General features: G+C 45.2%; 2 protein-coding genes and 1 long non-coding RNA gene across 6 annotated transcripts in view; 1 reads left to right on the forward strand and 2 right to left on the reverse strand.

The window, feature by feature from the left end:
* LOC135371267 (death-associated protein kinase 1-like) overlaps window positions 1-8,132 on the forward strand; it is a 47,801-nt gene extending 39,669 nt beyond the window's left edge. For all 3 annotated transcript variants that reach the window (XM_064605358.1, XM_064605357.1, XM_064605359.1), the window contains 6 exons: window positions 753-941; window positions 1,206-1,388; window positions 1,669-1,875; window positions 3,543-3,715; window positions 4,721-5,407; window positions 7,126-8,132. In XM_064605358.1, coding sequence (XP_064461428.1) covers window positions 753-941; window positions 1,206-1,388; window positions 1,669-1,875; window positions 3,543-3,715; window positions 4,721-5,407; window positions 7,126-7,225 — 1,539 coding nt within the window. In that variant the 3' untranslated portion in view covers window positions 7,226-8,132. The remainder of the gene's footprint in view (window positions 1-752; window positions 942-1,205; window positions 1,389-1,668; window positions 1,876-3,542; window positions 3,716-4,720; window positions 5,408-7,125) is intronic.
* Window positions 8,133-8,370: 238 nt separating this feature from the next.
* LOC135370372 (uncharacterized) lies at window positions 8,371-12,146 on the reverse strand. Its single transcript, XM_064604106.1, has 3 exons — window positions 11,819-12,146; window positions 9,763-9,971; window positions 8,371-8,578 (listed from the first exon to the last, which is right to left on the reverse strand). The coding sequence occupies exons 1-3, from the start codon at window positions 11,900-11,902 to the stop codon at window positions 8,494-8,496; spliced, it is 378 nt and encodes a 125-aa protein (XP_064460176.1). The 5' UTR covers window positions 11,903-12,146; the 3' UTR covers window positions 8,371-8,493.
* A 1,109-nt stretch (window positions 12,147-13,255) lies between these two features.
* Window positions 13,256-14,775, reverse strand: LOC135370373 (uncharacterized). 2 transcript variants are annotated; one of them, XR_010415314.1, is made up of 3 exons: window positions 14,733-14,775; window positions 14,101-14,450; window positions 13,256-14,016 (listed from the first exon to the last, which is right to left on the reverse strand). It is a non-coding gene; the product is annotated as an uncharacterized LOC135370373 (long non-coding RNA). The 2 variants fall into 2 exon arrangements; XR_010415315.1 differs by having other exon boundaries at window positions 13,256-13,759; window positions 13,916-14,016; window positions 14,101-14,767.
* Between the last annotated feature and the right edge of the window lie 5,373 nt (window positions 14,776-20,148).

Here is a 20,148-nt window from a genome sequence, read left to right on the forward strand (position 1 = left end):
AATGTTACATGACTTTATTATTAAGAGTCTTAACTTGCACACGGATGGGACGCTACCCTTTCCTCGGGTGAAGTATGCGCAATAAATTTGGAAGTTATCTTAAGCTAAACTACAATTCGTCAGTGTTGTTCCTGCAGCACTGGCAATTTCGTAAAGCAGGCTTCAGTTTTGTAAAGCAGGCTTCGCCTCATGCAGGGAAGCATCAGGTGAAGCCCACTTTCGGGAGGTGTCTTTCATATTCGGCAAATAGTCGAATATTCGGGAAACCAAATATTGGGTATTCGATTCACGAATCGAATACTTCGAGTGAATGATATTCGATTCGAATTCGAGAACTCGAATATTCGCACACCCCTAGTTTACAGTCATGCTCATGGCCAGAAGATGCACAGGAGCATCAACTGAATAGAGATGTAACACAAAGTCAAAGAAGACATACGATTCACAGATCTGGACATGATATGATCCAACAGAGCATTGTATTAGTGAAGATGATATGTTAGTGACATTTGAAGCACCATACCTGGAGCTCACGTTGCAAAAGATTGCTAAAAGGTCATTACACTCAGTACAATGTTTTCTCGTTTGTTACTCTTACACGGATATGCCTGCAAGTCTAGTGTCTAATGTAGTCTAGTGTATTATGGGGACAGAGAATGTGACACACCTTTGTACCCATTATACTGTAGTCTAATTCTGACAAACACACATTAATTTACGAGGGAATATTGATCAATGTTCACTTGCTTTAGTGCCTTCCAAAGAGTACGGGGTTTCTGGAATCTATGGTGCTCCACCTTCCGAACTGGCGCAAGTCATCACCCTCCTTTCCTGTTCTGACTTGGCGGCAGTTCATGGACATGGTGCATATTCAGGTTAATCCTCTAGCTGGAGAGGAACATATGCGTGAACTCATCCACCAGCTTCAGCTCATGGGAGAGGTACGCTTGACACTCCAACGTACTCCCTTAATTTGCGTGTCTTGTATTGTGCCCTTCATGGTGTTCATGCGGCTACAATTTAGGTACTCACAGAGAGCTTGATAATTCTTTGAAACCAATGTAGCACTAAATATACGCACATAATTTGCTGCAAGGGTGACGTGATTCGCAGTGTCCTATCGAATTACCGAAAAGAGGGTTGCAATCAAGCTATCATGGGGGACATGTATGAATTTTGAGAGCAGAAAGTTGTTACTCTTGCAGGTGCTGTATATCAAGGCAGGGAATGAGGATATGGTGGTGCTTAATCCAAAATGGCTTTGTGGCTCAGTTATTGGTGAGCTGCTGTCTCAAGAGCAGCTCGAACAAGCTCGTGTCACTGGGTGCTATACTGTGGAAGACTTCCAGTTGAAATTTCCAGAGACAGACTCGGTTGATGTGCTTCAGGTAAAAAGGACCACAGATGTGATTGTATATAAAGGGTTGTGGCAATCAAACAACGGGCATTCATAGAACGTCACGAAGGCAAACTATTTTTAATAGGTTATGATGCAGTATGCATTACTGTGTGGATGTTAATGTACTAATACGCCAAAAAATTGTCACAATCATATCCTAGTCAGTTGTGAGTGTTGCATGTGAACTCTACCAAATGCCTGATTTATAGAATAATACTTTTGGAATGATACAAACTACCCCAAGTATGCATCGTCTCTCTCCTTTACAGGTTCTAGAAAATCTCAAGATGTGTACCCAATGTGATAATGATGGAGATGTGGAGTATGAGTTCCCATGCTACAACTTTGTGGAAACCTTAGATGGCCTGTGGGACAAGACAGATCCTCGTTACATCAACGGAGTTTATTGTGGTGTGCATGTGCTCCCATTTGACGACTTTCCTCATATGTTGGCCAGCATCTTCCCCAGGATACAAGTAAGGTCTTATTCTGTGAAACTTTACTCTGTGCAGAAATATACGTTGTTGTTGTTTTTGTTTATGCAAGAATCCAGGTGGAACTTGAGGGCTTTTTGAACAAAATTTTGGAGCCCTTCAGGCATATTGTGTCTTTCTTTCCTTTTGGAAGTTTCACGTTGAAGGATGTAATTTTTGCAGGAACATTACACGCTTGTGTCGATTTTTTGCGATACAGCAGCCGACCAATTTTTTCGGTCTTGGGGACGATCGGAAAGAAGTCAGAATAATACAGTAGTCTGAAAAATCGGATGATAACTAAATTAAGCGTAAACAACGAGATTTAGCCGAGGCAGGCCGAAGAAAGTCCTGTGGTCGTGGTGTAACGGTAGCATCCCCGACCAGAAATCAGGAGGGTTTCATTACGTAAAATCACAAATATTTTAATACGTTTTTAATAAGTTTTAATATTCTAATAATTAATTACGTAAACAAATTGGGAGGGTCCAGGTTTCAGTCCTGGCGTCGCCACGTACTTTTTTCCTGAGTTGTTTGATTTCACTAAATTATACTTTATTTCACCTCAACTGCAGTAAACAAGTCTGTAATTATGCCCTGCCGCATGTGGAGCTTACGTGGGTTGATATCCTCTTTCATTTGTGCGAGCGTTATTTGTTTGTCATACACATTTGAGAACAGCGACAGCGTGCCTAAACAGAAACTTGACTAGCATCCCGACCCTGAAAAGTGGCAGCGCGTCAACGCCGAAAGTCATGGTGCGCACTTGTCCACTCACGCTCGCCGCCGCCACCTAGCGATACAGTTCGGAAGTTTTAGAGCAGTCTCGCCTAGGATTCAAATTACAAATCCAGTCCAAAAGAACAATCGAAATTGGCAGTCTTGAAGTTGCCGCTGTAGCTGTCGTACTGAAATCAGTCGCATCAGTGCTTGTCCGCAAGCATTTTAGTACAGAATATCGGGCCTTCAGTCTTCGATTCCCTGCGGAAGTCCGACGTATCAAACGAGTCTGAAAAAATCAGTCGGCTGCAGTCATCATTTGGCATTTGCTTTCAACCAAATGCAGTATGCAAGATTTTTTGAAGTACTTGAGGAACCAGAACATATGAAACTATTTTATGTAATCCATTTTTCTTTTGTGCCTCCTGCGTTGATGCACAAAACAACAATAATTTGGCATACACCATTGTAATCCAAAGATGGACCAGAACCAGGATACATGTTTTTGTATTGGTGAAATACACTACTGGTTCGACATAAAATTCCTGTTCAGCATGTGAAGGCATATGTTGTCAGCAAGGGCATCCCGATCCTAGGCACAGCCTAGCCGATATAATACATCGCTTTGCTTCTATCAACATGCATGTTAGTTTGACTTGATCATTGCATAACAAATTGCTGTGTAAATGTGCTTGTCTCTCAAGGTCCAACAATTAATTGTTCAAAGGCACATCCTCAACGTTATTTATTCCCAGGTTTTACAAACAGCTGTTTGATGTTCTGTCAGACATTGTTTATCAACAAAGCATATCCCTTACGAGTTTCTAGTTTTCTCGATCTTCTAAAACTGTTCCCTACATCATATGTACACCCAGTGACATTACCTGGATGCTCACCCTTGTTAGTGGCACTATTTTGGAAAGAAACATCAGTTTTAGCTTATTACTTAGGTTCAGCTGCGGAGAGCTTCGATGGAGCACGCCGACCCTGACGTGGACCTCTACCAATGGTTAAGAGGCAGCAAATTCTGCAGTGGAGTCTTGGAAGGAATGCTTACGCTAGCTGAGCAGGGAGAAGCTCTTGAAGTCATGGTTAGGGGACCTCATGGTTCAGCCTCCAACTGGTGAGTGTATCTAAAGTCAACTGCAGACTGCCTTCTGTCCCTGATAATTACGGGAGTAATGCACAATGTCATTTCTCATCGCTAAGCAACCTGCAGTGGTGGATATATAATAAATAAACTTTAAAGCATCTCTTCCTTAATCTGAAGACTGCCTCATGGCAGGCACTGGTTAAGGAAGGCCCTCCTCTGAGTTCTACAGAAACAATACTGTAAATTTTCTTCATAGTATAGCACGCTAAGCTAAGGTGAAAAGTGATCTAAGAACAAAATCATAAGTAGATGTTTGCACCTGTTTGTTCTGATTTATTTGCACAAACGCTTTAATTTAGTATGTAAGCACTGCTTTCTTCATAGAGACTGCACAAATTGTTTTCTGTTTATTTATTGGGAGACAGTCTTTGTCTTTAAGCATATTTGACAGGCATGTTCGTGTAGAATGTGCTGTCTCCTTAAAACCTCAAATGTGGGGATTATGCAAAGGTTATTTTGAGAGTTTATGATATAGTTTATTTGTGTCCCAGTACAGCCGCAAGGGCAAAGTGACTGCAGTGGTCAGTTGAATACAGTTAAGACATATGCACAGCACTTAAAGCTCATCAATGCCCAGTGGATGCCAGCGATTCATACTATAAGTGCAAATACAACACGGACAAAATAAGGACCAGCACCAAGGGCAAGCAGCCACTGATGGGACTAAAATGGGATAGGGTAATTACTAATTAGAGTATAGTTCGACTTCCGCCACCAGCTCTCTGAATTTTTGTCGACCTTTGACCTTTCGTTGACTTCTGACCTTTGAAGCTTATTCCAAAATACTAATAACAACAACAACTTTATTTTAAGATGATGAATGGGGAGTTTCATTGCCAGAGGCGATCCCCCTACCCCATTGGTGGTGTTCTGACCAAATCCAGCCCACCAAGGCTTTGTGCTCAAAATACTCATAGAAAGCAAACAGCTATCAGAGAAGCACCATCTGAAAGCGCATTATACTTCATTTCGCAGCTTCTACTTCCTGGAAGACCTCCTCACCGTTGTCGACGATGTCTTGAGTGAAATTTGTCCCGGGGCTCAGTTCGAACGCCACCTACTAAGTGCCACGGATCTTCGCAACCACGTTCCTTGTCCCGCTCGATACCCAGCCCGTCAGGTAATGCGTGCCATGCTCTCTGGCGGGGGCCTGGATGCCTGCGTCTGCCATCCCCAGACGGGTGCTCAGGAATTAATCGCGGACCTGCTCTGCTGCCACGACCTGACACCAGGTGGAACTCTCGTCTGTGGACCGCAGGCCCATGCGTCACAGCTCTCACTGCTCACGCGACAGAGGTTGGGAGCCGCCTTGGATCCTCCAGAGAAGTTGGGGCGGGACTGGTGTCTGTTGGCGGTGCAGCTCGGAATGACCGACAGGCTGCCGGAACTCGACCCGAGCAGTGGGGCAAACTGTAAATCGGAGGGGGCAAAGCAGAGGAGTCCAATAGCGAGACTTTTGGGCGAGTGGACTTTAGTCATGGACAGCACAATGGGTCACCTCGCCAGGGCTCTGGATGAGCTCGGAAGAGAAGATGCAGCCGATATTGTCCTTGGGACATCGCCCCTTATTAAAGTCAACGCACCTCCGCCTGCGGCAAGCAGGGATGAGATCAGGAATGGGACATCTGCGGTGTCTGCTGCTTCGAGTTCCAATATCTCACGGTGACTTTATATTCCTCCTCATTTTTTTTTATAAAAACTGCATGGGTTCATTCTTGATGGAGTGAATCAAAAGTGAACAGGCGCTTCTTTTTATTCCTTGCAGATTGCATTTTTGTATATAAACATTATAAACGTACGTTATATAAACGTTACATAAACTTATATAAACGGCACAGCACAGGTGTCCGTTCAAACACTGCAGAGAGTGCTGGACTTTTGTAATTATATCGGACTGTTTCATATTTCAGCTGTACACATTCTTCACCTATTTTGCTTTTTTGTCGCATCGTAATGCACTGAATACCGATTTCCTTGGCAAGCTGCAAGGAATATACAAATATATTTTCACAATTTGTGCTTTACTGTTCAGCTAGGATAACTAATTGAACTAACCGCAAAATATCTCGTGGAAGAACACATGCTTCAATGTCGTAACAAGAGCGTTACCCTGGCGCAGTGTCAACCACTTATGGTCAACCATATGACGTCGCTGAAAAGTTAATCATATATGCATCAGTTGCCTGTGAGCAGCTGCGGCGCGTGAAAGTGTGACAGAGTCGCAAAAGGAAAAGCACATAGAACAAGAGCATAATCTACTAGTAGGATACTATCTTATTACAGCATTTCATTGCTTATTTTATTACTGAAAATGTGTCAATGATGTCAGTTGCATTTTCATTGGCGTTGGAGCAAACTTTTTGTGTGTGTGCCCTGCTTGGTGATGATGGAATGCGCTTGAAGGCCAGGAGCTCTTACAGAACACCTCTTTTTGTCACCTTCCCAGGTGAAAAATGTCTGCAATTCCAAATGGTTTATGAAACAACTTCCACTCGCTAATCATTTACGTACAAAGAGGTTCAAAGTGGTTTCAAGTAGCAATAGTCTCATAAACCACTTGCAATTGCAAGCACTTTTCACTTGGGAATTGCCTTGCCTATTTCTCACAACATCATAGCCATTCTCCAAATTTGCTTCACCTGAAGCTCTAAAAATGGGCGTGACAATTTGCATTGTGCATGGTTTAATTCAGGTCATTTGGAGGTTCTGTAACGGTATGTCAGGGTGCTTTAAGGTTTGGTACTTTACATATAATTTTGATACCATATGATAGTTATGGGAGACCAAGGTTGCTCTCAAAGTCAACTTTATTTGCATTAGGTTTTGACTGTGCTAAGTTGAAACGTGTAAAGTAATGGAACTTTTGCTATTCCTACAAAAGAATTGTATGGTTGTGTCTGACCTTGTGTGGATGACTACAAGTGGTGTGCATTGCAGAAGCAATAACTTCTGAAGCTCACTTCCTGTAGAAGTATTTGAGGGCAAGGACGATGAAGAAATTCAGTTTCCTGGTTTTTCTACAGACATGAACTGTGGCAAGAACATTAGTCCTGATCAATCCTGGTGCAATAACTAGGGGTATTGTTAAAATCCGTTAATATAATGAAAGAACATCTACTTCATTGTTAGACTGTTCACTGTTAAAATTCACTGTTAGACATTCCCTATTGTTTGCTTACCATCATATATTGCATGTTGGGGGAGCCACGTTAATTCATGAAAGTAATGAACGGCGCCGGATACGATGCAATTCATTATTTTAATGCAGTGTAGAACTTTACTGTTCTATGTGCTGCTGTTTATATTGTAAGAGAGTTTTTCTTACTTATGCTACTCCTAATGAAAGCATTTGACTCAGATTTTTTGTTTTCCAATTTTAGGCATCAAGAGAAACTCATAGACAATTTCTTAAACTCTTTTTGCAATGAAAATAGGTTTCATTCTTCAGTGCAGTGGCCGGGATATGACAGAGTGTGTTGATAGAGATTTCATTGTGATACATATTTATTCACCAAGTGCGTACCATGAAAGTGCTTATGATATTCAGCCAATCTTTCCATCTTTCATGTTGGTGCAGTGTGCAAAGTAGGTAAGACTATGCGTGAGTGAACGGGGATTTACCCAATATCTTCATCCAAGGGGGCAACGGAAATTTGTACTGGGGTCATGACACCAGCATAACAGCTAACATCGGGAAGGGGAGGGGGTATGACGGGGGAAATCCCTGCGAGTCGGCATCGCTGAACAACGTGTCTGGAAAATTTTCTTATCTCTAATGGTGCTGTAACCCATATGCAAGACTTTTTCTATCTTGAAACTACACTGTCAGTAGCATGCTGCAAGTATTGCATATTAAAGAGAGCTTTTTGGCTCGCACTAGGAAGCTGTATGTCAGTCACATACAGTTTGGACTGGGCATGCTACCACACTTTTTTTTATGCTAAGAAGCCTTAACTGTGCCAATCATCATGTCATTAAGTATTGAATTTCATTGCCATTGTCATACTGAATCCTTTTAACAGTCATCCTCAGGCTACTTAGGTTCTCGTTGTTCTGTACGAGGGCCATCGATTGAGCTTGTGTCGGTGTGTTTAGTATTCTATGTCACTAGTCAGTATCAAAATTAAGATCATTTAAACAATATTTGATAATTGAGAGTTACATAGCAGAGCACATTATTTATGTGCTATTTTAAAATATATGCCTTTAACAATCATCATCACTTTCAACTATGTAAACATTTTGGGGCAGTTGCAGTGAAGTTTTGGGTCTATGCAAAATTATATCAAGGTACAAGTACGAATACACATATTATGTACATTTTGTGTGATGCCATTTTGTGTGAGACACATTCAATAAAATTGAAGAAATTGTCTTCAACCATGTACTAGGGTGTTGAAATGTTCTTGGTTAAAATAAACCAAAGCAATTGTGGGCAGAAGCATTGGTGGCATGGCAACATATATGATCACTGGTCCTCACTTTCAGAACTGGGTTATGTTGCTGTTCCAGAGTCCAATGGAACAATACACAAAAACACATTCTTCTATGCTTCCGATTGCTTTTCTTATCACCATTCTGGCTAACAATATTGGACGTACGCCAAATATTAACACTCGTTTAGCAAATTTTCACAGTTTATTATTCACCATTACGCGTTATAGAAACTGTAGAAATCTTCTGTATCTTCGCACTTGATATTTACAGAGTAAGTATAGTTGTAGTACCAAACAATGTGAAACTCAGCTTTAGTGGTTGCCTCTCGTAGAAATCAGCAGCGCTTTCATTTTCTGTTCCAGCGATTCCCGTTCCTGTTCGAGGACATCTTTGAGCCTGGAATTCGGATAAAACTCTGTGTCTGTCATTTTTTTAATTTTCAGTTTGTAACATACATCGAAGCAAGGAGGAAGAACAAGATTGCAAAAAATGTGCGCACCACTAGATTCGTAAAGTCTACAGTGCTGTGACATTGACCCAGGCATGCTGTGCTGTAAGATGTAAATTGAAGGAGCAATGAGGTGAACCCAAAAAATATTTTTTTTTTTTGTTTTTCGCTGCGGACGTTCTGCGGACGTTCTGCTCCTGCGAAAGAACGATGAGCGCAGGTGACCTGCAGAGCGAGCGCGAGGCCTCTGTTCCGCCCACCTTTCAAAAATCGTTTCCTAGCTCGTGAAAAGAGCGCATGCACAACGAGAGGACGTCGTGACGTAACATGATCCCCAGCATGTGATCCGTAACGTACAGCGGCACAGCTCAAACATATGTATAAGCGGCGCGTGAGCTGAAAAAACAACAACAAAAAAAAACTCCGGGCCTTTTCGACGTCACGCGAGGATCGTGTCGGCCGTCCGTGGCTGATTTCGACGCCTGTTTTTGTAAATACGATTGCGCAGCTATAATGCACCGCAGAACGAAAATATTTTGCATAGTGACTCCTGGTGGACAGCATGAAAGATGAGGCAACGGCTTCGAGCCACGTTAAATGTCACCTCGTTGCTCCTAGTGGGGTGTGCTGTGACACTTGTATCTGCTGTTTTCCTTTTGACATCCTTGGCCTATTTTTTAGAGGCATTCTGGCCTGTTTGGCAGGTATCTTTTTTTTTTGGGGGGGGGGGGGGGTTGCAGCATCTTTGGGAGGGTATTGAAGGTGGGGGTGGAGGAGTGGTACTGGGACAACACCTGGACTTTCAGCGTGCGATGCCCGTCGGAAGGCCCGTGGGAACCGAACAGTCATGTTCAGTCATACAGAGCCCGAGCCCACTTCATCTCACGAGCTTCTTCCGCGTGCTGCGTGCGTCTCTTTCCGTTCACTTCAGGACGCAGTGGGTGGTAGGGGGGGGGAGGTCCAAACCCCCGAAATCGTACCTTTGGTAGTGCACTTGGGAGAAGGGGACGAGGGTGAAACCCGCCCCATATAAATTTGCTGCTTGGACGCGTTACGAGATGGCGCCACTCCTGATTCAAATGCTCCGATAGGCCACGTGTCCCTAGCACTTGTCCCATATGCTGTAACTCACCGCTGGCGTCGAAGTTCTAGTTCCTTAGCCTTTTCTTCGGCCTGCCTCTGGCGTTCCATACGGAGTTGGTTCTTCTCGTACTTCTTTTGTGCTTTGCGTTCCCACTCACACTTGAGTCCCACCATTTCTTCTTCGTGCAAAGAGGTGCGAATGGAATCTTTGAGGCACTCGCGAGACCAATGGCCGGGTTCCGGCCAAAACAGGTGCGTCTGCAAAAAAGAGCTCCACAGTCGCCACACACTTCAAAGTGATTCCCCAGCATCTTCCTAAGTATGACGAAAGCGCAACTGCATAGGGGTGAACAGGTCGTTGAAGATAGTTTTAAAACCCTTCGAAACGCAGCAGGGCTGTGCAAGACGTCTGCCAACCACCCCCATGCACTTGAACTTTCGCTACTTTTGGCTGCATTGGTTTTTACATTCTTCTACGCATACACGTGCAATCACATGTAACGTGTACACATTCGAAACCCCCATCCGCAGGTCACGCTCATGCTACGAGGAAGTGGCTGACTTCTGGTCCCGATCCATCAAGCAACCACACCAAGGGTATTCGATCGGTAAGCGAAGTATGAACAGGGGATGAATTTTGGTTTCACTTGAGAAACCCAATTAAGGGGCTCTGCACACGTCACTTGGGAGCAGTGTTGACACGCTATACGAGCCCGAGATACCCCTCCATCCTTTGGAAGCTCCTGCACACCGCCAGAGCTCGGTCTCTGGGAATACCACGGTTGTGAGCAACTAGCAATGACGTCACAACCTCACTTTCGATTGGTAGAGTACCAGCGGTGTTATAGCCAGATTAATCAACTATTACTCCTACTAGAATTCCTCCATGTCGGCACGGCTCGGCGCTATAGTTTCCACCTTTTTTTTTTTTTTTTTTGACATCGCAGTACGGAGACGCCCACCTGTCTTTTCCCCTCTCCTCTTACGTCACGTGACGTCATGGGCCATGACGTGACACGGAGATGACACAGCGAATATAATAACGCCATAAACTCGTGATATACGGTTTGAATCCCGGAAAATGACCACTATAGCGTGCTGCCGCAGCATGGGTGAAACTGACACGAAAATGGATTTGAAATGACACAAACGGGGGACCGCAAAGCCGTTGATCGCGTTCGGCGTCACAAGCCAAGGTGACAGTTGGAAGGGATAACGTCAGTGGTACAAGAAGGGTCTACCGTAAGAGCGATACAAAAAGTTATTACGGGCTCAGGGTGTCTTGCTGAAACGGTAATCTGCCTGGCGTGTTGACATATCGGATTTTTCGCGTGTGTGTAGTGTGCCAGGATACACGAGAGCAGTGAGACCGCACGCCTCCGTATATCTTGCGGATCACACATATCAAGGTGGAACCGCGAGAATGAGGACGAAATATCGGGGAAACGTTGGAACGGTTTGGGAGTCGCAAGATAACGAAGGGAGACATTCAGTAAGCAGGGCACGGACTGACGAAAAAAATGTTTGTTTTTGTAAAGGGCTTACTCGATAGTGTTCAGCGGAAATCCCGAATGTAAATACATTTTTTGAATTTATTTTTTGAATTTATTTTTTAAAGCGATAGCTCAAGAGGGCCTATACCAACGCCGACAGCAGACTAGGTTCGTCCATAACATCTCCATTGTCCACGTGACCAGATTTTTACTGTTCAACGGTGACCCTTTAAAGGTACTGGATACAAACCTACTGAAAGCCATAATGCCTTAAGATGCAGTCATACTTTTCTGAGTCATTCTGACGAGGGTCTATACTTAGTGGACACTAGGCCTCTTCTAGTAGCGATCGATGACAACAAGCTATATCAGCCCGCTTTTTAGTCCGTCCAACTCCAACTCTAAGCTATATCAAACGTGTTTGAGGAGATAAATAAAAAGTATCACACAGCAAAAAAGGAAAAAAGAAAATCGAAGGTGTTTCCACAAGAACACTCGAGACCCAGTGCTCCTAAAGGGTAGGCTAAAGTCAAACCGTATTCGCTAAACACTTCATTAAAAAAATAAAATAAAATGCGATCAAAGTTGGTACATAATTCCCTCGTACGTTACCTCATTTTGCATCCAACATCTAGCCGAATGAATAATCTCCGAAGACGAACGCCCGTAGCTGGTTTGACGGAAACGTCGGTTCATTATACTGCCGCCTGTGGCTTATGGCGTCAGTGAAATTGGGGTCCGCGGAACATGCGGCTTCGCTTTCCTCGGAGCCCTTTGGTCTATCATGGGTGGCGGGGACAGTTCGCGCTCTACTTGTGATCACCATGGAGACCACCACGCTGGTTCGTGCCGGCGACGGATGCCGGTCATCTAAAGCAGACTGGTATCACAGTCACGTCTTGCTTTTACGGGCGTTATTTCCGGCATTGCAGTTGACTGGGTTGATGCGCGGCACTGTGGGCCTGCTATTCTCAGATATGTCGTATATGATTCGTTGTGCAGTTGATGCGGTAATGCGGGCTGTAATGGAGCTAGCAATTGTAGCCTGCTGGGAGTGGGTGAAGCGCGGTTTTGAGTTGAGTCACCGGGTCTACAAGAAGTGCAAGCCAAAGGGTGGTAGGCATGGGGAAGGCCTTAGAAGCCGACCGTGCGAAAGAAGTCGCCCCCCCCCCCCCCTTTTCTGCACTTAAACCGGAGTGCGTGGACTTGAAGCATCGCTTAATATTTATCTACTTTTAATATTGTATTGTGATATTTGTAGAGATGTGCGAATATTCGAAATTTCGAATACGAACATCTGATGCTATTCGCAACCTATTTACAGTATTCCAAATTTTCGAATAGTACGGAAGCAAGGTATCGTTATCGCCATTCTACAAGTGGGCCTCGCCTTATTACATCCAGGAGTTAGGTAGGGAGTTCACGTCACCGCCATTGTTCGTTTGCTGTACGGCTGCATTCTGCAAGTTGGCTTCTCCGTATTACACTCGAGAGTTACGTGAAGCCCGCTTTACACTGTTTACGCTATTATGACGATCATGGTCAGCACTGCACTCTGGGCACTGTATGTTCCAGTACATGTACTCCCAACCGGTATCAAGGGTTGCTAATCCTCGAAGTTGACACGATACGCATTTTTCTTTTTATTATATACAGCGTAATCAAAATATACCTGGTGCTTGTTACCCGATATACAGTCAAGCGTCTCTGGTCCAGCGGAGTCCGCCCGCCACCCACCTTTTATCCTTACATTGTTTCCTGTGACCATAGAGATAATACTTTTTGTATTACCTCTATCCCTGTGACCGTTTGGCACCCCCAGAGCCATTTACCGGCGGACGATGGAGCTACCACCACCATCGTCCCCCCCCCCTAAAAGAAATAAGCCCGCTACAGAATGTCCATCACAGCATCGTTAGCAGGCGAAGGTGGTGCTTGTCAGTGTCCACGCACAAGGTCGGTGACTGCGTCGTAAGACTCGTAACGTTGTAAGACTGCGCGGGGTGTGTCCAGATCAGCGAGCTGCTCCGGAGGCTCGCGCAGAGTTATATTTATTTTTTCCCAAATGGAGGGCTCCGCGACGATGGCTCCTGCGGTTGACTTCGGGGACCAGGCAAGTCGGGCACAACAGTCTCGTTTATTCAGAAATGGGTAGCGGGCGTCGGTTGGCTTTATTTATGACGTTGCCTCAAAGGCATTGCATGAGGGTACATTACTTGGCAAAAAAAAAAAAAAAAAAAAAGGAACAGAAGAAAAATATCAACAGAAGAAACAGGATACCTGGAACACACGACGTACAATGTAGTACATCATTCAGTGAAAAATGCTAGCTAGCGCGATACTTGGAGTTACCCCTGCTGAGTCTGCTCCGCGAAGAGACCTGGGCTGCGAAGTCCATCAAACTGGCCGACTGTCAGAGAATACCGTCTACCTTTGCCACCGAATGGCGGCATCAATTCCAGTCCGCTCTCACTGCTGACGAGACTGGCGGCTTGGAACAGACCAATGAGGAAGCCGCTCCAACCCTGGATCTCTTTGGCCTTGTAGAGATATCTGGAAGAAAAATAAGGTGATGATGCACATGCAAGTCGTAGCCACGAGGGTCTGGAAGGCCGTTCGCAAAACTATCGTGGGATATATTGGAAACGAGAGTCGCAGGAACGAATACCACGCTAGATCGAGGTAATAAAGACAAATAGTGGCAGTTACGTGCGCCGCCTGCTGCGGCGCACACTAGCGTCCAGAAACCGGTCCCGACGCGGGATTCTGGTCCATGTCTTGAGGAGAGGCTGATGATTTGGCTCTTCGCCCTAGGAAGGAAGATATGAATTTATCCGGTTTCTTCGCTCGTGTCACAACGGCCAGGTACTGTAAGAGGCCGGAAGAGCACGCACTTATCTGGAAGGGGCCGTTCCACCTATCTGCGAGCGAAGCAGCAAAGCCCCGTGACGCATCACTAACCGGATGAGCTCGTCGAAGAACAAGGACACCAACGCTGTAGGTGATTCCGGCGTCCACGGTTGTACTGGCGAGCCCGGCCCAACCTTGCGACGTCCATCATCTCCGTAACCGCCCGGGTTGCAACGTCCAGTCGACGCCGAGGAGTTGTCTCCTGGGTTATCCTCAGAGTCCCGAGTGATCGTGTGGAAGACCCTTCGTTCCCCTACGAAGGCCGTACGGGCGTGGTGGCGTACGATTCGTGGTTGCTCAGACTACTCGGGCACCGGGTTGGAGCTACAAAGCACTAAGAAAAACAACAAAACAAGCAACCAATCCAAAAAAACAAGAATGATATTCTCGAAAAAGACTATAGACTACACGGCGGTTTCCTACAAATAAAACGTATCAGTCAACAATAAAAACAACAGTCGGAAAAGAAAACGTGCTGCTTGTTCCTCGCCGTGGAACGGAGCTCATGGCCCCAACGTTGGACGCATGTTGTGGAAACCTAAGTTCCCAGTCCCGGTGCGAAGCCCATCCGCAAGTGAAGACGATAAAGTAACATAGCAATGGGGTCCGTTATTACCTCATGTACAGCCAAAACGTCTATCTGGTCCCGCAGAGTCCTCCCGTCTGCCACACACCTTCCCCTGCCACCCCGACTTCCACCTTTTATCCTCATCTTTTCTGGGTTACGCCCCTTTACTTCCTGTGACCGGTTGGCGCCCCCAGCGCCATCTACCGGTGGGCGGTCGTTCCCACACACCCTGTTGTACTTTATTAGGTAAACTTTTCTACGAAACGTTCTTTTATCAACTTTAGTTTCGATAATTTATCGGGTAATGAGCGAATAAATGTGTGAATGTGACCTCATGTCGCTGAAATCCAATTTCCCCACGGCACATGTTCACGATCTAATACGGCAGGATTGCCCTATCACAAGCTACGATCAAGTTGATCAGGGTAAATTGTAATTTGAGCGTATCTTTTCAAGTTCGTATCTTCCGCGTTAGATGACCGGCCTTCCAGTTCTTTCTTTTCTCTTTCTTTTTGAAGTTAGCAAGGCAATTTGTTATACGCCTTACCTCATATGGGACTGTGCGTGTGCGAAGACCGTACATGTAAGCCGTGCCTGCAAATTGACGTCAGGTTGTATTAGATTTGCATTTATATCTAGGGGCTTATAGCCCAGCTTTTCCATCAGTGCCACAGAAAATGAGATTGTCATGCCGTAATCACACCGGGCCGTTTCGGGATCGCAGGGGGCTTTCGTCTCGTAAGCGGCCATCGGAGGACCGTGCGCGTTTACGCCGGCAATCGCTGTGCAGCCTCACAGTGTTTAATGCAACACTGCTCCGGAGAAAGAGGATAATAATTCTGCACACTGTCCTATACGTGAACAGACATATGCTTCGAAGCAACAGAAAGGAACCGCGCTTCCGGGTGCTGGTAACCATAACACCGCGGTCACACGGGCATTTGAATGACCATTGAACATTTCGAGCACCATTGACGCTAAGCCGCTGCCACACGGACCGATCCAATACTCCTTATTCATATGTTGCACGCTGCTTGGTATATGCGCGTCTGGTAACGGTAATTCAAAATGGTCATGTAGCAGCGTCCAATTACCATTCAGTTCGATCGTCATTCCTTTCAATGGCCATTGAAGCGAACCGTGTGGCAGCGGTGTAACGAATTTAATTAGATGAGGCAATATATTAACAGTAGGTCAACACCAGCTAGTTTGCCTATACTCCTCTTATGTTCGCCAAATTTAATTAGTGCGAAAATTAATATTGATCGACGCCAACATCATAACAGAAAGAGAAAAAGAAAAATAACTTTTAGAGTTCAGAGACGAGAACAAAAAGAAACACACAGAATAAAAATCTTAGCTGAAAGGGCCTATGGCAGTCTTCTGAGATATTGATGTTGTTGTGTCGATGAACGCAGCACACGGTTCACTTGAGTTGTGATACTTAACAACAACCGCGGGGTTGAAGTAAACTGACTTGGGTTGATAATTGGGGAGCTGGTGCTGACACGTGCGAGTTGTTCATATTCGACCGACTGCCCGGAGGCATGGTTCTTGAATATCCTTCTCGCATGGAAGCTGGATTTGTTTTCAGTATTTGCCTTCTTTAATTGTAAACATGTGTGGGGCTCTACAACCCCTAGACCCAAGTTGACACTCTAATGTCTCATCGAACGGCGAGAAGCGACGATTCATAACAGTTTACGTTCTCCAATGCAGGAAAAATGCATCTCATCATCTGTTTGTGTAAGCTCTGCGTAAGTGTACTGGGGTAGCCAGTTCGACTTCGTCGAAACTCACATCCCCATGTTTTTTTTTCTTTATCACGTCACATCACATCACCGAAAAATTAGGAACCCCTTACAATGACGTTGATTTTGACAGAACGGTCTTCAGAATACAGTGTCACAGAGCTGTGATGTTGTCATCGCCTGTCGTAAATGAGAGCTCGCTCATTTACGACTGTTTACGTTTTTTAATGACGTAGTCATTAAAGAACCCGCCAATCACGACTTGCTTTCGGCAGCCGTTGGGAGAAAGGTCACGATGATGCGACAGAAGGCCTGATTTATTGCCGCACGTACGATGGACAGTATAGGAAAAGTTGACGAAGCTCTTTGGTAGCATCATCGTTTATGTGTTTATGTGTATAGAAGTACGAACAAGAAATGTAGCGTGGCGGTGCTGAACCAGAGACGGAAAAACGTCGAGGAACGCCGTGGCTTGCGTGTTGATGAAGTAAGAATAGTACATTTGATTTCTTGAGACGGGAGCGTTTTTGCGGAAATGGCAAAAGAGGCGCAATGATCGATTTACGGTAAGAAGCTGCTGTCGCGAACTTCCGAAACGGAAGGGGATGCCACCGGAATTCCGAATTGGCCTGCCGAGGTTGACTACTATAGAGAAACGGGGTGACGTGACAGGGTTTCATAATGTATACAGGAATTACATAGGCCATACAACAGCTAACATTAAAGTGTCGCTAGATTACTAAACTGCAAAACAGAGATCACACAGCACATCACATATTCGCCAGTCGTAAAGAGCTCCTTGCATAATATGTTTTGTTGCGTTTCGGGTTTAGCCCTTATTCCACTACGTACTGTATTTCGTATTATAAATCAGCCTCGCTCGAAGACCCCTCACACACAGACAGAAACAAACGAACAAACCAACAAGCGAACAAACAAACAAAGAAGCAAAGAAAGAAAGAAACAAACAAACAAAGAAACAAGGAAAGAAAAATAAAACTGTCAGTGAACATTAAGCGCTTCCAGGAATTTTCGGAAAGAGTCCGCAAACATAGGCGCAAGTATATAGGCGTCCTGTCTCCTAGTAACAGCGCCCGTCTCCGCTCTCCGCCTCTCGTTGGAAGACTTCCAGCAGCTGTGGTGAGCATATGGAAATCTACCGTTGAGGAGCAATGTTGCCAGGCGCGTTGCGAGTTCCCCCTCCCTAATGACGTTATACTTCCTAAAACTAGAAAGTAAGATACTTCCGCGTCGTACATAGAGACACAATATCTTGGACAGAATACAGAGTGAGAGATGCGCGGCTAAGTAATAAGTAACGCGCGGATAAGTAACGCCATTGACATGCGTTTCGAAGACCCTCCGCATTCACTGTCCCGAGGAGCGTCCACATCATATCGACACCTATTCTTTCGGCGACCTCCATTGTCGAGCTTTCCCTCATACTCACAATGAGCATTGGGTCCATCTACCAAAAGTGGTTCGGCGCTCAGCCGGGGTAATTACTCTGAATCACAAATCCTCTCGAGATAGCGCCGAGTGAACTTTGGCTATATTCTCAGTTTCTCATTGTACTGGACCATCAAAGCGAGGTTCGTTGCATATTTATACAGCCGAGTTATCATTTGACCCGACAAAGAAATCCATCGTTTTCCTCTTTGCGGGTGACGCATCGTGGACGAGAGACATGTTGGAATGTTTGAGCGTATCTTTCGGCACTATATTAATTACATTTGCACAGCGCATGAGATCGTGTACGTCGTCAGGGGCCCGTCCCTTTTGTGAATGGAATGAGGTGAAACAAAGTATGATACAATCGTTATAGAACATTCGATCTAGTGTTCCAGTGTTTGCGACTTCTTTAATTCGCCAGGTTTGCTTCCACAAACAATCATCTCACGTAAATCCTGTATCTTTTATATTCGTTTCTTTCAAACAAAAGAAGTCATAACTATAGAGAACAGCGCGGACAAAATTGGTTTTGAACTACATGTTGAACTCCATTATCATATCTGTTCTTCTCTGGGCATCATCTCTTTGTTTTTACATCATCTCATCGTCTGTTTGTAGTTTTTAGTGGCTACCTATAATTTTGTACCATATTAGAACCTCGAACCGGTTCCGAACCGGTTTGCAGCCTCTGAAACGATTAATCGAACCTTTACGTGTGACTCCGGAGCTGAACCGGAACCGAACCTTTATGGCCGAACCCGAAAAAAAAAAAAAAACAAGAAAAGAAAAAGAAAAAAAAAACCGTTTCCGTTCGACGCTCTGCCTGCAGCTCCGTTTCTTTTAAGCTTCAGCGTAAGTGCGAACACGTCGACAAAGACGAAGACACAGAAAATTATATAACCTTTAGATATCCAAACACAGAAAAAAAAAAAGTTTTTTAAGTCCAATATCAGTTCTTCTGTCTCAGGTGCTACTTCTTCGTCTTCTTGGAATTCCTGGCTTCACAAATGGCACAACAGACGACTGTATCTTTGCACAGCGTCGTATGACGTCATTAGGAATATGCCACGTACAGTTGGCGAAATTAGGCCCTGCCATCTTTCCTCCATGCCTGCCACTTACATATGGGTATAGGTTGGAAACGATATGTATCAGAAATAAACGCTATACATCATGAAATAAAGGGTTAACAATAGAAAAATGTAGTTTAACTGCGGGCGGCACGGAGGCGTGCGGTTTTATCAGCATTATTCGTGGTGCGGGTATCCGCACCTATACACCGATTTACCACCCGCGCGGTCGTGACACCTTGACGATGAATCACTCGTAGCGTTGCCTGTTTGCTGTCACTGCTATTGTAACACCACTTCGCTGGCTGGTTCCTGTGCTGCGACGAATTATTCTATTAAAAAGACAAACAAATACTTTACTTGCCGATAAGTAGGCGTGCTAATACATACGCTAGACGAGAACGCTTACAGCAAAATGCGGCGCACGAACTTTGAATGTGCAAACACAAATCACTCGTACGGGAGCTCTTCGTTTATTGCATCTGATGGATAGGTCGGCCAGTCGATTCCGTTGTTCCAGTGAAAACAGCAGGGAGTGGAGCAAATACAAAAGATCCGCTCGGTCGATACCTGAGACGTTGTGTACCCTGCGCAAACAGACACGAGGCCCCTCATCAAATATCATCTGGACAGCCCTTTCTGGAGAGCGTCCCGAAAGGCATCTCGGACGGTACGCCATTCGCTGCTAGTGTCTTTCGGACATCACCGTTGTAGGCGGGCTCCAAGCTCGAGGCACGGGAGGCCACGACGAAGGACACTGCATGGAAACGATGTTATGGTAGTACAGTATAAGATAGACTGCTAGAAGCCTAGCACGACGTCGTCAGTAGTAGCCTAACGGATAGAATAACATATATACAGGGTGTTTGCTGTAACGTGTCCCTGAATTATATTAAAAAAATCTGGACATTGTACAAGGATGCCGCTTGATGCATTGGTCTTTGCGGCACTTTTGCCTTTTGCCGGCACCGGGATTCGAACCCGGGAGGTACCCGGGTTCGAATCCCAGTGCCGGCTGTGCTGTCTGGGGTTTTTCCTGGGTTTTCCTCAGACGCTTTCAGACATATGTCGGCACAGTTCCCTTAGAAGTCGGCCCAGGACGCACATTCCCCCAGGGCGTGAGTCGTGACGTTGCCCACATACGTGAGGCCGACAACGGCAAGCCCTATCACCACCACCACCACCACCACC

Source organism: Ornithodoros turicata, chromosome 10 (assembly GCF_037126465.1).
Source record: "Ornithodoros turicata isolate Travis chromosome 10, ASM3712646v1, whole genome shotgun sequence".
NCBI lineage: Eukaryota > Metazoa > Arthropoda > Arachnida > Ixodida > Argasidae > Ornithodoros > Ornithodoros turicata.

Excerpts from the sequence above, each read along its gene's own strand:
- LOC135370372 (XM_064604106.1), bottom strand. The coding sequence starts at position 11,902 with ATGAACCGACGTTTCCGTCAAACCAGCTACGGGCGTTCGTCTTCGGAG. Across the intron at positions 9,972-11,818 it reads GATGTTGGATGCAAAATGAG|ACGCACCTGTTTTGGCCGGA; the intron begins GTAACGTACGAG and ends TCTTTTTTGCAG. Across the intron at positions 8,579-9,762 it reads CTAGAACTTCGACGCCAGCG|GCTCAAAGATGTCCTCGAAC; the intron begins GTGAGTTACAGC and ends TCCGAATTCCAG.